This window comes from Natator depressus, chromosome 18 (genome assembly GCF_965152275.1).
Source record: "Natator depressus isolate rNatDep1 chromosome 18, rNatDep2.hap1, whole genome shotgun sequence".
NCBI classification, from domain to species: domain Eukaryota; kingdom Metazoa; phylum Chordata; order Testudines; family Cheloniidae; genus Natator; species Natator depressus.
In genome coordinates, this window is record NC_134251.1 from 6,631,441 (window position 1) to 6,646,397 (window position 14,957).

The 14,957-nt window shown below is 59.4% G+C and overlaps 1 protein-coding gene across 12 annotated transcripts in view; it reads left to right on the forward strand.

Annotated features, from left to right (window-relative positions):
- CROCC (ciliary rootlet coiled-coil, rootletin) overlaps positions 1-14,957 on the forward strand; it is a 59,609-nt gene that overhangs the window by 29,827 nt on the left and 14,825 nt on the right. For all 12 annotated transcript variants that reach the window (XM_074975199.1, XM_074975200.1, XM_074975202.1 and 9 more), the window contains 13 exons: positions 169-362; positions 1,864-1,991; positions 2,380-2,549; positions 4,652-4,831; positions 5,211-5,345; positions 6,244-6,387; positions 6,708-6,946; positions 7,030-7,189; positions 7,995-8,162; positions 8,689-9,073; positions 9,771-9,982; positions 10,107-10,227; positions 14,751-14,914. In XM_074975199.1, the coding sequence (XP_074831300.1) occupies positions 169-362; positions 1,864-1,991; positions 2,380-2,549; positions 4,652-4,831; positions 5,211-5,345; positions 6,244-6,387; positions 6,708-6,946; positions 7,030-7,189; positions 7,995-8,162; positions 8,689-9,073; positions 9,771-9,982; positions 10,107-10,227; positions 14,751-14,914 (2,400 nt within the window). The remainder of the gene's footprint in view (positions 1-168; positions 363-1,863; positions 1,992-2,379; positions 2,550-4,651; positions 4,832-5,210; positions 5,346-6,243; positions 6,388-6,707; positions 6,947-7,029; positions 7,190-7,994; positions 8,163-8,688; positions 9,074-9,770; positions 9,983-10,106; positions 10,228-14,750; positions 14,915-14,957) is intronic.

Here is a 14,957-nt window from a genome sequence, read left to right on the forward strand (position 1 = left end):
AGGCTGGGGGTGCTGGGAGCCGGGGAGGCAGGCGGCCACCACAGATGAGATGGGTCCTTCCGAGAGTGGCTGGAGCCTGGCTCCCTCTCTGCTAGGGGGCTGGGTGCCCAGGGCATGGCCTCCCCTCCAGGCTCAGCTCTGCCTGTTGTCCCCTCCCCTCCCCGCCAGCTGTCCCGCCAGAGGAACGCGGCCAGCGAGGAGCTGGGGCAGGCCCGCCGGGAGCAGGAGCGGCTCAGCGAGGCCCTGCTGCGAGCCGCCAGGGAGAAGGAGGGGCTGATGAAGGAGAAGGCCAGCCTGGTGGTGCAGCTGGCTGCGTCGGAGCGGGAGAACAGGGGGCTGGCGGAGGAGATCGCCGGGCTCCGGTAAGGTTTGGGCAGGCCAGGAACAACGGGGTCCCTCCTGCGGCTGGACACATACAGCCCCTGGTCTCTCCCTCCCCACGGGTGCTGTGAATGGGGATCCCTCGATGGGCACCCTGCCTTTGAGACCATCTATAGGGGTACTGCCATCTTGGAGCGACTTGTCGCTCGGGGATGGGGAAAGAAGGGTTCCCCGGCACCTCCCCTCCATGGTGGGGCCAGCCTGTGTTTCCCCTCCCCTTCCCATGGGGGCTCGTCCCCTTGCCATGGCCAGGCTGTCCCCACGGCCCGGGCCGCCCCTGCCTTCCCCCCTCACTGCTGGCTCGCCCGGGCCTCTGTTTCGTGGCCTGCGCTGGGAAGGTGCTCTTCGCCCACGAGTACGGCCGGGTGAGGCTTAGTGGCACGTGGAGACGAGGCCCAAGTGCTTGGCACCAGTCCAGAAACCCTGGCAACCCCCCTGGGATAGGTGGCCCGGAGCAAGGATGAGGGGCCTGAGCTGAGGCGCAGGGAGGCTGCACGTGCCTCCTTGCTGCTCAGCTGTGAGGTTCGAGAGAGGCTCCTGGGGCCACTGGATCCAGGCGTGGCGAGCTACGGGCGCACGCTGCAGGGGCCAGGTGCCCAGCGAGCTCTCCCTGAAGCAGCTGCCTCTGTGTGTGTGTGTGTGTGTGTGTGTGTGTGTGTGTGATGGTTACCAGGGAGCAGTGTTTGCAAACAGGTGTGTCAGGTCAGGGAGTGGGGGAGCACGGAGCCTTCCTGCCGAACGGCAGCCCTGGGTCTGTAGGAGCGGGTGGAATCTCTCATGTCGCAATCCCCAGGCAGGTCAGTGTCTCCCCCCCAGCTCCGGCCTTTCCTGTCCCGTCTCCTCGTTGCCCTCTCTATGCCCCATGCACGTCCCAGCCCTGGGGTCAGATCTGTGCCGGGGCAGCCGCCCTGGCTGGGACGGAGCTGGCCCTTCACCCGCCCCCCTGCGCTGTCAGGAGGTGTGAGATTACGTGGGCACCTTCACCGCTGCCCTGCAGACAACCCCACACCTGTGCATCTGCAGGGAGTGCCCAGTGGTGCAGGCCTCTCCTGGGGTCCCTGAGGCCCCGCTGCCGGGAGCTTCCTGACCTCGGGGCAGAGGTTTGCAGAGGGAGCGACTTCCTGGCACTCTGAAATGCACCACTGTGCCCGTGGCAGGAGGGTGAATTGGGGTGGCTTTCCACGCCTCCTTGGAGGGGCCCAATGGGGATTTTAAGGGCTGGTTGCAGCCCCACTCAGAGGCCAGGGTGCCGCCATGTGCCAGGACCCACGGCATGCCTGTTCAGTCGTCAAAGCAACGTACTTCTCGTTGCGGATCGTCCGCTCAGGGGCCGTTTTGTTCCGGCTTTGTCCAGTGCCTAGCACACTGGGGGCCTGCTCATCAATTCCTCGGCGGTTTTCTCTCTCTCTCTCCGCTTGAGACCTGGGGCGGGCGGGCAGGGGCTGGTGATTGGGAGGACTCACTCTGCTCGCACTTTCCCAGGTCGGAGAAGGATGCCTTGGAGACCACCCTCTTTGACATCCAGCAGCAGCGTGCTCAGCTGGACGCCCGGAAGGAGCAGCTGGAGGCCGACAGCCAGAACCTGCTCCTGGCCAAGGAGATGCTGCAGGGTAACCTGGGCCTGGCTGCCCTACATTTCCTTCAGTTCCCACCTTCACCCCTTTCCAGTGTCTGTCCCCCATTCGCCGAGCTGCTGCTGGCGTCCTGAGGCCCACCAGGCTCTGGTGGCTGGATTGAGAGGGAGGAGGAGGCTGGTTCAGTGGGTAGGAGACAGGACTGGGAGCCCTGAGTTCTAGTCCTGCTTCTGCTGGGGAGAATGACCCCCTCCCCTTTGTAATGAGCTGTGTGGCTGAAAGTCCCTAGTTAAGGGCTGTGAGAGAGTCAGGGTCCCTGTCTCCTCCATGCTGCCAAGACTCCCAGACCTCGGGAAGGGCTGTAGTTAGCAGATCTCCCTTCACGCTGTGGATGTTGATCGGATCCTCATTGCTCTATCCCCAGTGGAGCTGGCCAGCATCCGCAAGCAGAGGGAGCTGGACGTGACCCGGCTGGAGAGGGATAAGGAGCTGCTGGCTCAGAAGTTGGCTCAAACGGAGCAGGAGGCCCAGGTCACGCTGAGAAACAAGGAGGTGGCTCACGAGGAGGACGTGGATCGGCTCCAGAGGGAGAAGGTACGGCTCAGGGCAGGCCCCGTGTCTGACTCAGACCAGTGCCATGTTACATACCCCAGTGGCTCAGCCGGGCTGGCTCAGGCAGTTGGGGGAAGGGATCCCAGTGAGTCAATGGCAACATCTCCTTGCCTTCTGTGGTGCCGGCATAGACCCTGCAGTGGGAGTGCACGAATCTTTCCTGTGGGTTTCAGGGGGAGAGGCAGTAAGCTGCACCCCCACCCCCCTCACTGCATCCCTCCCTGTCCCAACCCCGTCCCACCCCTCACACCCCATCATTGCATCCCTCCCCAACCCCCCCGCACCTCCATCCCCCAGTCATTGCATTCCTCCCCCGTCCCATCCCATCCTGACCCCCACAGCTACCCATCCCAGCCCTGTAACCCTTACAGCGCTCTCCCACCCATTCTCTCCACCTCCCAGAGCGGCCACCCCCCACAGCCCTGCACCCCATTCACGTCCATACACTGCTGCACTCCCATTATGTCCCCTGTGCCCCCCCACATCCTCATGCACCTGTAGCCTTCTGCCTCCCCCTGGATCCCCATCCACCCCACATCCCCCCCCACCCCCACCTCTCTCCTTCACTGCCCCCTCTCACCCCCACCCTGCTCTTGTCCTTGGCCTCTTTCCCTCGCCACCCTCCACCCATCCTCCACCCCCGTCCCCACCCCATCTTTTCCCCTCCAGCCCACCCTCCTCCCTTCCCAGCTGGGTGACTTAGGCAGCCCCTGGAAAAGTGTATGAAAAAGTGTCTCTATGTAGGCAAGTGTGTATGTGCATTGTATGTGTGTAAGAGACTGTGTGTCTTTGTGTAGGGAGGTGCATGTATTGTCGCCTGTGTGTATACCTGTGTGAATACAATTTTCAGCCTAACTCTTTGACTTTTATTCCTTTTACTGGCTTGCGCACAAAAAGAGTGTATGGCCTAAAATGCGTGGGTATTCATTTCATAACAAGTTTTTAAGAGGGAAGGGAACTCTAAAAGAAACGTATTCTTTCTTAAAGAGTGAATGTTGTAGACTAGGCATTGCAGAAGAGCCGATGTATCACACACGTCTCCCCACCTTTGTCTTGCGACATTATAAACGCTTTGTTGCAGACCCTCTCTTTTTATGTGTATGTCCAGCACCGACCACCCTGGAGCCCTGATCTTAGATGGGGTCTCTAGGCACTAAACAACAATTGTAATAATAAATAATGTGGAAGTACATGTGTTAGGGCGTGCTAGACGTGTACACATGAATACACGTGTGGTTCTGCATGTAGGTGTGGGAGTCAGTTTCTACAGATTTATTTATATAGGTTTCTGGACAGGGGCATTTCTGCGGTTGTGCTCTCTGGATTTGTATTTGGGCTTCAGGAGTGGGCCTTTAATGGACCCAGAGCAGCTGTGATAAAGTGTGTCCTAATTCCACACACAAAATTACAATAACTTTAGTGAACAAAAACCATGGAGCTGGTTACGACAAATGGGAAGAGGGGAGGGAAAGAATCAGAAAAACTTTTTTGTGAAATTTCATTTTTTTTAAAAAATGACCCTTTTTGACTATTTTGCTGCCAGCTGTAGCGTCCTGTAACAAGTAACAACTGAACTTAGCATAACACATCGGTCAAAACAAGAAATACGCCTGTTTGGGTCGTGCAGTGAAAATGAGCATGCGACAGAGAGTGGGGGAGAGCAAGCGACGGAGGGAGGAGGGGATGGAGTGAGCGGGAGGCGGGGCCTTGGGGCAGGGGCGGGGCAAGGGTGTTCGGTTTTCTGGAATTAGAAAGTTGGCAACCCTGGTGGGGAAAGGGCCACGGAGCCTGCCAGGCCTTCTGTGGTCTATGGAGGAGTTAGCATGGGTTTGGGCAATTTGGTTTGCTGGTTACTTTCCTTGGGACCCGCAGCTCTGAAAGCAAAGGCCTCCAGCCCTGGAACTCTCCATCAGCTGCGTCAGTATTAGGGCTCAAGTGCACCTCCCTGGACTCCCGGGCCGTGTGAACCTTTAGCCCATGTGCAGCTCTGCTATCCCCTCTGGTAACGGGGAGGGGCTCGTGCCCGAGCCGTGGCTTTGGAACCTTCACCTAGAGCTCTGGCGTCTGCTGCTTGGTCCATGCAGGAGACAGTGCGCCTGGAGTTGGAGTCGGAGCGGGAGGAGCTGCTGCACCGGCTGAGCCACGAGCGGGAGGAGCTGCTGGCCCGCTACGAGGCGGAGAAGGAGGAGTTGAGCGAGGAGATCACCGCGCTGCAGCAGGAGCGGGATGAGAGCCTCCTGCAGGCAGAGAACGAGAAGCAGCAGGTAGGGGAGGGTGCGCGGGGGATTGGCACTGCTGCCAGCCCCGGCCTGGGGGAGGCTCCCATTAACTCCAGCCGAGAGCTGGGGCCGGATCCTGGCAGGCGCTCAGCACTCTGAGCAGCAGCAGCAGCAGCAGCCGGCGTGTGGTGGAACGGGGCAGAGAGCAGGGCCTGCCCGGCCCCACACCAGCCCCAGCATGTGCCGGCTCCCAGCTGGCAGAACAGCCGCTGCGGCTCCCACCCACTCCCCAGAATCCCGGAGCTCCAGCCCCTCTGCGCCTTTATCGCCATCCCTGCCCCCCCGAGTTCACCCCCTGGATCTCACCCCTGTCGCACGCCCTCTGAATTTCTCTCCCTCGCTGGGATCTCTCCCGGCCACACAGGCCCTGTCCCTCAAGGAGTCGGAGAAGACCCTCCTGTCGGAGAAGCTGGCCTGCGCCCAGCACAGCCTCGCCGGCGTGACCGTGGAGATGGAGCGGCAGAAGCGAGAGGCCATCAGCCGGCAGGAGCAGGACCGGGTTGGTGTGGGTGCTGTGCGGGCATCAGGAGGGTGGGAGATGGACACACGCACATGAGACGGTCGCTGGTGGTGAGCGCGTTCACCGCAGTGTTTGTGGAAGGGGGTGCTGATTGCTGCCGCCGAACCGAAGCAGAACTTGGGAAGCAAATACCACCACCAGCTCGCTCCTACGTAGCGCTTTCCATCAGTTGATCTCCGAGCACTTTACAAACCAGCATTAGCTCCATTTTACACCTGGGGAAAATGAGGCACAGAGAGAAGTGACTTGCCCAAGGTCACTGGGCAGGCCAGTGGTAGAGCTGAGAATAGAACCCAGGTCTCCTGAGTCCCGGGACAGTGCCCTACCCACTAGGCCACACTGCCTCTTGTTGCCCTACACACCTCCATAGATGCTTAATCTGTATCTGCAGAGCCTGTTTCAGGTCCTCTGCTGAGACATTTCAAACCTGAATTGCAGCAATGCCACTGCACCTAACTCCTGGCCCGCAGCCACCCCCCATTCAGCAATGCCTGTGCACCTTGCTCCTGGCCTGCAGCCCCCTCTTTTGCTCCCCTCCTGTCTCCCTACTGTCCCCTCCCACCTCGCTCCTGATCTGCAGGTCACTTCCCAGCCTACCCCTGGGCGGAGACTGGCTGCTGCGCTGGGTCACGCCTCGCCTTGAGCTCCGTGACGCAGGAGGGGGAGGAAGCCAGATGCCCGTCTCCCCTCCTGGAGCACCAAGGAGAAGCTGATTCCTGTTCACGGCGAATGCCCCCTGCCTGTACCTGGTGGCTGTGCAGTGCATGTCGCGGGCAACCGCTGATTGGCAGCTGGCCGGGTGACCCTGGTAAATGTGACCCCAGCGAGGGGGGAGCCGGTGCAGGCCAGTAAGGGCTGGGCCGTTCTTTGTTCGCAGAGCACCATCAACGCCCTGACCTCGGAGCTGAAGAGCTTGCGGGTGCAGTTGGAAGAAACCATCGCGGCCCACGAGCGGGAGGCCCGGGGGCTGCAGGAGCAGGTCAAGGAGCTGGCCAGGCAGCGGGAATGCACCCTCCGCGAGGTGAGTGCGGGCATGGGGAGGGGGATAGTGGGGTGGGCCCCACTGCCAACCTCCCCCTTCCAGAAGGGGATGGAAGCAGGGGCAGGAGTCACCGGGGGGCAGAAGTGGAGCCATGAGCCACGGCGGATCTCCTTCAGCAGGGCTTCACAGTGTTGCGCTGGAGATGGCAGGTGGGGCTCCTGGGGAGGAGGGTGCCGGAGGGTGGGGGGAGCAGTGGCTTGGAGATCGTGCCAGGGCTGCCTCCTGCCGAGTACACGGTCCCCATGTGTGCTGGGGCAGCAGGGATCTGAGGGCGGCCGCACCCGTCTTCTGCCACGCAGGTGGAGGAGCTGAAGACCCAGCTGCGCATGGTGGAGGATGCCCGGGACAGCATCCGGCGGGACGTGATCGAGGCCCACCGGAAAGTACGGGAGAGCCAGGAGGGCCACGAGGTCCAGAGGAAGGACATCCTGGACCTGCGGCGCAGCCTGAGCGACGAGGCCAAGGAAAAGGAGGCACTGCAGAGCTCCAACCAGGAGCTGCGGGCTGCCGTCAAGCGAGCCGAGAGCGACCGCATCAGGTGATGGGGGGAGCCGCCGTGGGGGGTGGGAGCGGGGTACGTCGCTGCGTCCCGCTGGGATCTGACGCCGCCTTGGTCCCCAGCCTGAAGCGGGCCAACGAGGAGAAGGAGCAGAAGCTGGCTACCCTGGAGGAGGCGCGGGCAGCCGTGGGCAAGGAAGCCGCCGACCTGAGGAGCAGCCTGCAGGAGGTGGAGCGATCGCGGCTGGAGGCCCGCAGGGAGCTGCAGGAGCTGAGGCGACAGGTGTGTGTGTGTGTGTGTGTGTGTGTGTGTGTGTGCACGGGGTCGGGGGGGGCACAGGGGGACATGGCTGGAAGGAGCAGGCTCCGCGGCACTAGGAAACTGGGCCTGCACCTTCCCCAAGTGCTCAGGACCTGGCCTCTGTGCAGGCGAAGCTGCCTGGGGGCAGGGCCCTGCTCCTCGGATGAGCCTGTTTTCCCTGACGCGGTGCCCGAGTTACCCCTTGGGTGTGACCCCTGTCCCGGACTGTGGGGCTGCTGCCCCCGCGTTTGGGGGTGCGACCTCCTCCCACGGCTGGGAGCTTCGGGCAGGGAATCAAACCCCAGAGGAAATGTGCCCTGCAGGCCCCTCCTCGCCAGAGCAGATGGGAGGTGGATGCTCCTCTGTCCTCCTGGTGAGGGCTGGGACTGGGCAGGCCCATGGTGCCGGATCCCCAGGGTTGTCTGAGGTTGAACGGCTCCGAGGGGCCGTGGGGGAAGGCGAAGCAGGGCTTTGAGTGAGGGGCTCGCGAGGCGTCGGTGAAGAGGAGGCTCTGCCCAGCTGCCCCCGAGCCCACGCTGACGACTCTCTGTCGGGAGGACAGGAAGGTGTGGGCACAGTTGGCATAGCAGAGTCTGGGCCACCGGGCCAAGCATCTGTAGTTCAGGAGGGGCCGTGAGTGTGTAGGATCCCGCCCTTCCGGCCCTGGGGCGAGCTGCAGTTCCCCTCGCTGGCCCGGAACAGCTTTGGTGCCTCTCCGTTGCGCTGCGCCACTCCCGTCCGCGGGGCATAGTCATGTACTTCCCCGCCCCCCTTCTGGTGCTCCCAGATCAAGATGCTGGACAGTGAGAACGCCAAGAAGAACAAGGAGGTGGCAGAGCTGCAGGCCCGGGTGGCACTGGATGAGCAGCGGGAGGAGGAGAGCCGGCGGGAATCCTTCGGCCTCAAGCAGAAGATTGTGGAGAGCGAAGCCAGCAGGGAGTTTGCCAGGAAGGAGGTGAGCGTGGGGCTCCTTTGATCTCGCATGCTCCTCCCTCCTCAGCCCAGGAATTCTCTCCTGGTCGTGCCTGTCGGCCACCCAGCTCTTGCTCATCGCGATGCCGCCGCCAGGGACCAGTCGTGCTGTGTACTGCCCATGTGGCCCGGGTGTGGGGAGCAGATGCGTCCCTCCAGGGCAACTTGAAGGAGGCTCATGGAGGTTAAGGCCAGAAAGGACCATTACAGCGCTGTAGTCTGATGCCTGGTGTAACCCAGGCCAGAGAACCTCCCAAGTAATTCCTGCCTCCAGAACTTGCCGACCATGCTTCCTCCTTGGTCTTCTTTGCCTGTCCCACTTGGCATGATAAAATGGAGGAGAGTGGCCCAAAGTGGTGGAGACCACGTCCTTCTGGAGTAGCCATGTGGCCAGGAGGACATGTGGCTTTTGCGCGGAGGCGGCTGTGCCACGCTTGGTCCCGTGTGCTCTCACTGGGCTGGCTCTGCCTACCCAGAATGCCTTTCAGCCCTCGCTCTTGCCTCCCCAGCTCCACAACCTGCAGCGGAAGCTGTCGGAACAGGAGGGCGAGTTCCGGGTGAGGGAGAAGGACCTCCTGGGCAGCCTGGAGGAGGCCCGCGGCAATGAGAAGAAGCTGCTGGACAACGCCCGCAACCTGGAGATCAAGCTGGAGAACGCGCAGGCTGAGGCGGCGGAGCTGAGCCTCCGGCTGAGTGCCGCCGAGGGCCGCACCCTCGGCCTGGAGGCTGAGCTGGCTCGAGTGGAGGGGTTGAAGCGGGACGTGGAGTTCAAGCTGGGGAGCCTGCATTCCGCCCTGAGGCGCACCCTGGGCATCAGCCGGGGAGGCCGGGCCCCCAGCCCAGCCATCAGGGGGCGTAGCAGCTCCCCCAAAAGACTCTTCTCTCCTACCAAAGGTAACGGGTCAGGAGAGCCCTCGGACGCAGCCCTGAGGAGGCCCCTTTCTCTCCTCCCCAAACCTCGAGGGCTTGGTTGTCTTCAGTGCCCTGCTGTGTGGGAGTGGCATCTGGTGGAATGGAGCCAGGACTCCTGGGTCCTATTCCTGGCCGTGCCACTGGCTTGCCATGGGGCCTTGGTCAAGTCACTTCCCTTGCCTGTACCCCATCTTTGCAATGGGGATAGTAGGCCCCTGGCGTCCTGGCAGGGTTGGGAGGCTCAATCACTGACGCTTGCAAAGCACTTGGGGGTGCCCAGGTGGAAGGGCCTGGAGGAGGGTGGGGTAGAACTATTGGCCTGAATGGCTGGCTGGGATTCACTCCAGACCCTGCACTGCTCTTCACGCCTGTCCAGTGGCTTCTCCCTCAGGTCCTCCCTGTTCGCTGCCTTGAGCCCTTCAGGGTGGGGTGAAGGGCCCTTTGCGGCCCTGCTGTACTGGAGAGGGTCTTCTCTGGCCGGGCTGCAGCTCCTCTTCCTGCCAGTAGGTGTCCCCCTTCTCCTTGTGGGATCAGAGCCGGGGGCTAGGAAAACCCTGACAGGTTTAGTGCTGGATTCCCCATTGTTCCCTGCCCGATGATTCCCCATCTGGCTAACTCCCGCTCTGCGGGAAGCCCAGCTGGGGCCCACCATCTCTCCCCTGTGCCCGTCTACCCCTAGGTGACAACGCGTACAGCACCACGGATGGGCGCGGCAGCCCCACCCCACAGGCGGGCAGCCCCGAGCGCAGCCCCAGCTTGCGCCCTCTGTCTCCGGAGCGTGCCCTCTCGCCCGGCCGCAGCGAGCAGCTGGTGGCGGATATCGACCCTGAAGTGGTGCGGGCCGCCCTCCGGGACTTCCTGCAGGAGCTGCGGGAGACGCAGCGCGAGCGGGTACCGGTGTGGGGAGGAAGGGGTTAACATCTGCCCACGCTGCTCTGCCCGAAGTGCGAGCAGCCTGGCGGGTCTCCCGACTGCTGATCGCCCCCTCCTGTCTCGCCCTCCTTTCCGAATCCAGGATGACCTGCGGGCCCAGCTGGGCAGCCTGACCCGCCAGCTGGCTGAGATGGAGTCGGAGCGGGACAGCGCCAGCACCCGAGTGCAGCAGCTGCAGAAGCTAGTGACGGAAAGCCAGGAAGGTAAGGGCTGTGGTGGGGGCGTGCAGAGGGGCCTGTGCCTATCAGCAAATTTGCAGATGATACTAAACTGGGAGGAGTGGTAGATACGCTGGAGGGGAGGGATAGGATACAGAAGGACCTAGACAAATTGGAGGATTGGGCCAAAAGAAATCTGATGAGGTTCAATAAGGATAAGTGCAGGGTCCTGCACTTAGGATGGAAGAATCCAATGCACCGCTACAGACAAGGGACCGAATGGCTAGGCAGCAGTTCTGCGGAAAAGGACCTAGGGGTGACAGTGGACGAGAAGCTGGATATGAGTCAACAGTGTGCCCTTGTTGCCAAGAAGGCCAATGGCATTTTGGGATGTATAAGTAGGGGCATAGCGAGCAGATCGAGGGATGTGATCGTTCCCCTCTATTCGACACTGGTGAGGCCTCATCTGGAGTACTGTGTCCAGTTTTGGGCCCCACACTACAAGAAGGATGTGGATAAATTGGAGAGAGTCCAGCGAAGGGCAACAAAAATGATTAGGGGTCTAGAGCACATGACTTATGAAGAGAGGCTGAGGGAGCTGGGATTGTTTAGTCTGCAGAAGAGAAGAATGAGGGGGGATTTGATAGCTGCTTTCAACTACCTGAAAGGGGGTTCCAAAGAGGATGGCTCTAGACTGTTCTCAATGGTAGCAGATGACAGAACGAGGAGTAATGGTCTCAAGTTGCAATGGGGGAGGTTTAGATTGGATATTAGGAAAAACTTTTTCACTAAGAGGGTGGTGAAACACTGGAATGCGTTACCTAGGGAGGTGGTAGAATCTCCTTCCTTAGAGGTTTTTAAGGTCAGGCTTGACAAAGCCCTGGCTGGGATGATTTAACTGGGAATTGGTCCTGCTTCGAGCAGGGGGTTGGACTAGATGACCTTCTGGGGTCCCTTCCAACCCTGATATTCTATGATTCTATGATTCTATGATCGTAATAATGAGCGCTCTTGGCAATGCTTGACCCATCTCTAGGGCCTTTCAAAGCACTCGGTGTGCAGATGGATGCATTTTGCCTCACGACCCCTTACCCTAGGTTAGTCTTAATAGCCCCATATTCCAGAGGGGTAAACTGAGGCACAGAGAGGGGAAATGACTTGCCCCAGGCCAGTGGCAGGGTCAGGGTCCCCACTCTTCTAAGCCCCTACTTGCACTGTCTCTTCATAGTAATTTGCATGCTGTTACCCATGGTGCTCCCGGATTTTTACTTTTTGCAGTGGTACCTTTTGTTTGTAAACTCGGTGCTTTAATGCCCTTATGCCAGTGGGCTGGGCTACCATGCAGAGGTTATACCCAGCTGGCAGGCACGCAGGCTTGGTCCATTGCAACATGCAGCAGGCCCTAGCTCATCTCTCTTGTTGGAAATGCAAGGACAGACCCAGAGAACGAGAGCAGCACCGTAGGAGGCCGTTAGTGAGTCTCCAGGCCAGGGCTTGTGAGATTTTCCAGAGTCCCCTCCCATTCAAGCCTGTGTGTGCCGTCTCTCCCATGCACCTGCATCTTGTCCCTGTGGCATCTGCATCAAGCACTAGATTGTTGTGTATCGCTGCTCTGTGCTCTTTTAAACAGCTTGTTACCGCCCACCCCCCCAGAGGTGGCTGCATTTCAGTGGTGGGTGAAAGGATACCTGTATACAGTTTTTGGGATCACTTGGAATGAGAGGAACACTAGGAAATACCAGCCCTCGTTTTGAACCACTAGCCCCCAGCAGAGCCTGGGCATCGCTTGGTATGGCTGCCCCCTGCCGACACTTGCAACTGGAGGTTTAATCCTGAACTGGGGATTTCCAGGCACTTGGGGTTTTGTGTCTCGGCTCTGGCGTTCTGTATTTGGCTGCCCTCTTGCTGGGCTGCTCCCCTCCCCCCGCAAGGGACAATCCATTTTCCTCCTTTCTCTAAGTTGCCACAGCTAGGAAAGCTCAGAAGACAGCGATATCTTCCCAGGCTCCCAGAGCCCTGTTCCTACATGCGGTGTCGGGAACGCAGCATTTCGGGGATGCTTGGTTATTCCCTGCCCTCTCCCCTTTTGTGGGTGTCATGCTTTCCCCTTGCCCGGGTCTGTGCCCCTTAAACCTTTCCTCTGAGGTTCACTGGGAAGGGGGCCATTTTGAAATCCAGCTGTACAGATTGATTCATTCTCAAGCATTATTTTAGCATCGAAATTAATTCCCTGGTTGAGGGGGAACCACAAGGAGAGGCTAAAACTTTTTTACGTGGGGCTTCAAAACCACTTGATCCTTCTTATTGTTAGGTGTAGCGACCAGAGGCCTCGACTGAGATCAGGGCCCCATCGCGCTAGGAGCTGTGCAGAGGTAGTGAGCTTCGGCCCCTTCCCCAAAGGGCTTCCAGCCTAAATAACCAAGGCAAAGAGCGGGGGGCAGACGGTCAGTATTATTATCCCCCCAGGGATGAGAGGAGCAAGACACAGTGTGTCTTCTTGTCACAAATCTGCAGGATCTGTGCTACACCCCAGCTTTTGTCTCTTGGAAGAACCCCTTCAGTGTGCCAGAGCCCCGCACTGCTTCCTAGACTGAGCTACGGGGCTCCAGCCCTCCTGCTTCACGCCGTGAGCTGTGCTCAGCGAGTGGGACTGAGAGAGACTCCTGGGAGAGATGAGTGCATTCTTTGGGGACGAATGCGCCCCAGCCAGTATTTGCAGTGACCCCCTGGGTGGGTTAGTCGGCTGGAACACAGCAGAGGAAGCCCTTAGCTTAGCACAGAGGATAACGGTTAAAGCATCATCCATTCTGGTCAAGCCGCAGTTCACCAGCCAAGCTGTAGTGGGCTCCCATGTTCGGGCTCTGTCTCTCTCTGACTTCGTCGCTTCCCCGGTCCGAGAGCTCCCAGCCTCTTCCAGAGGTCAACACTTTATTCTCTCCCGGTCACGGCTCGGTCCTTTACTCTCCAGGCAAGCCCCTGCTGACCGGAGTGTCCAGCCCACTGAGTGTCGATCCATGAGTCATTGACTCTTGTGTTGTGTCTCTGGACCCATTGTTGATCTGGGTCAGTTTCAGGCAGTTCCTTAATGGCTCTATTCATCCCACCCAGACAGGAAGGTGAAACACACTGCTATGTCTGTCTCTTAGGGCTGGTTTACAAGTGGGAACTTAGACTGGCATAGCTACATCTCTCGGGGTGTGAAAAGTCCACACCCCTAAGAGACATAGCTAAGAACATAAGAACGGTCATACTGGGTCAGACCAAGGGTCCCTCTAGCCCAGTGTCCTGTCTTCCGACAGTGGCCCATGCCAGGTGCCCCAGAGGGAGTGAACAGAACAGGGAATCATCAAGTGATCCGTCCCCTGTCGCCCACTCCCAGCCTTTGGCAAACAGAGGCTAGGGGCTCTATCCCTGCCCATCCTGGCTAATAGCCATTGATGGATCTATTCTCCATGAACTTATCTAATTCTTTTTTGAACCCTGATAGAGTCTTGGCCTTCACAACATCCTGTGGCAAAGAGTTCCACTGGTTGACTGTGTGTTGTCAGCCTAAGCCTTGGTGTAGACAGTGGTAGGTGGACAGAAGAATTTTTCCGTCGACCTAGCTACTGCCTCTCAGGGCAGTGGATTACCTGTGCCAAAGGGAGAACCCCTCCCATCAATGTACATAGCGTCTAAGTGTCTACACTTAAAAGGCTGCATCGGTGCAGTTGCGCCAGTCGCACTTCAATGAAGACGCTCTACGTCCATGGGAGAGAGCTCTTCCGTCGGCAGCATTAATCCACCTCTGCGAGAGGCGGCGAAGCTCTCCCGCAGACATAGCGCTGTCTGCCCCAGCGCACGGGTCGGAATAACTACGTCACGCCAGGGTGTGGATTTTTCACTGCCCTGAGCAACATACCAAAGTAGTTCTGCAGTGTAGACCTGCCCAAAACAGAAGCGATACAGTGGTGCAGCGGCAGTGGTTTAAGTGTAGACATACCCTTAGTCTGCCCTGAGAGCAGACGTAATCCTTCACCCTCACTTGGTAACAATGCAAAGTATAGGGAGAAACTGAGGCACACGTCGGATTCATAAAAACATTACCAAAAATTCCCACTTTGTCCCACGTCATGCAGCTGGGAACTGAACTCACTTCTCCTGGATCCAAGCCCGGTGCTGTGAGACGTGGCCCATGCTGTGTGAAGAAGTTGGCGATCACCGGGTTTATACGTTGAGACTCCAAAAGGCAGCCCCCACTCAAGTGCTGAAGATGTCCCCTTCAGGGACAAGTGTTTATTCAAGCTGCATAGTAAAACTTAGCTCTGAGAGTGAGTGCTTCACATCTTCATTGGTAACGGATTTTCTCTCCCTCACCCTTTGGGGTAGGCAAGCATTAGCCTCATTTTACAGATGGGGAAGCTGAGTCACGGAGGGTTTAAAGAACTCGCCCCAAGGTCTTGCAGTGCATCAGTGTCAAAGCCAGGATTAGAACCCAAGTGCTCTGTGCCTCCTATTTGCCGCTGGCTTCTGGTGCAAAGTGCCCGCATGCCCCCTCACTGGCTCTGCGCCCGCGTTCTCTGCTTCAGGGAGGCGCAGCGCGGACGGCAAGCTGAGCAGCGCCCAGACCGCCCTCCTGCTGCAGGAGGAGACCCTCCGCCGCAATGACCGGGAGCGCAAGGCATTGATGGACAAGGTGACGGCGCTGGAGCGGAGCCTGCAGTCGGCAGACAGCGACCGGCGAACCACCCAGGTGCAGAGGGCCGGGGGCAGGTCGCTGGCCGGGGAGGTTCTAA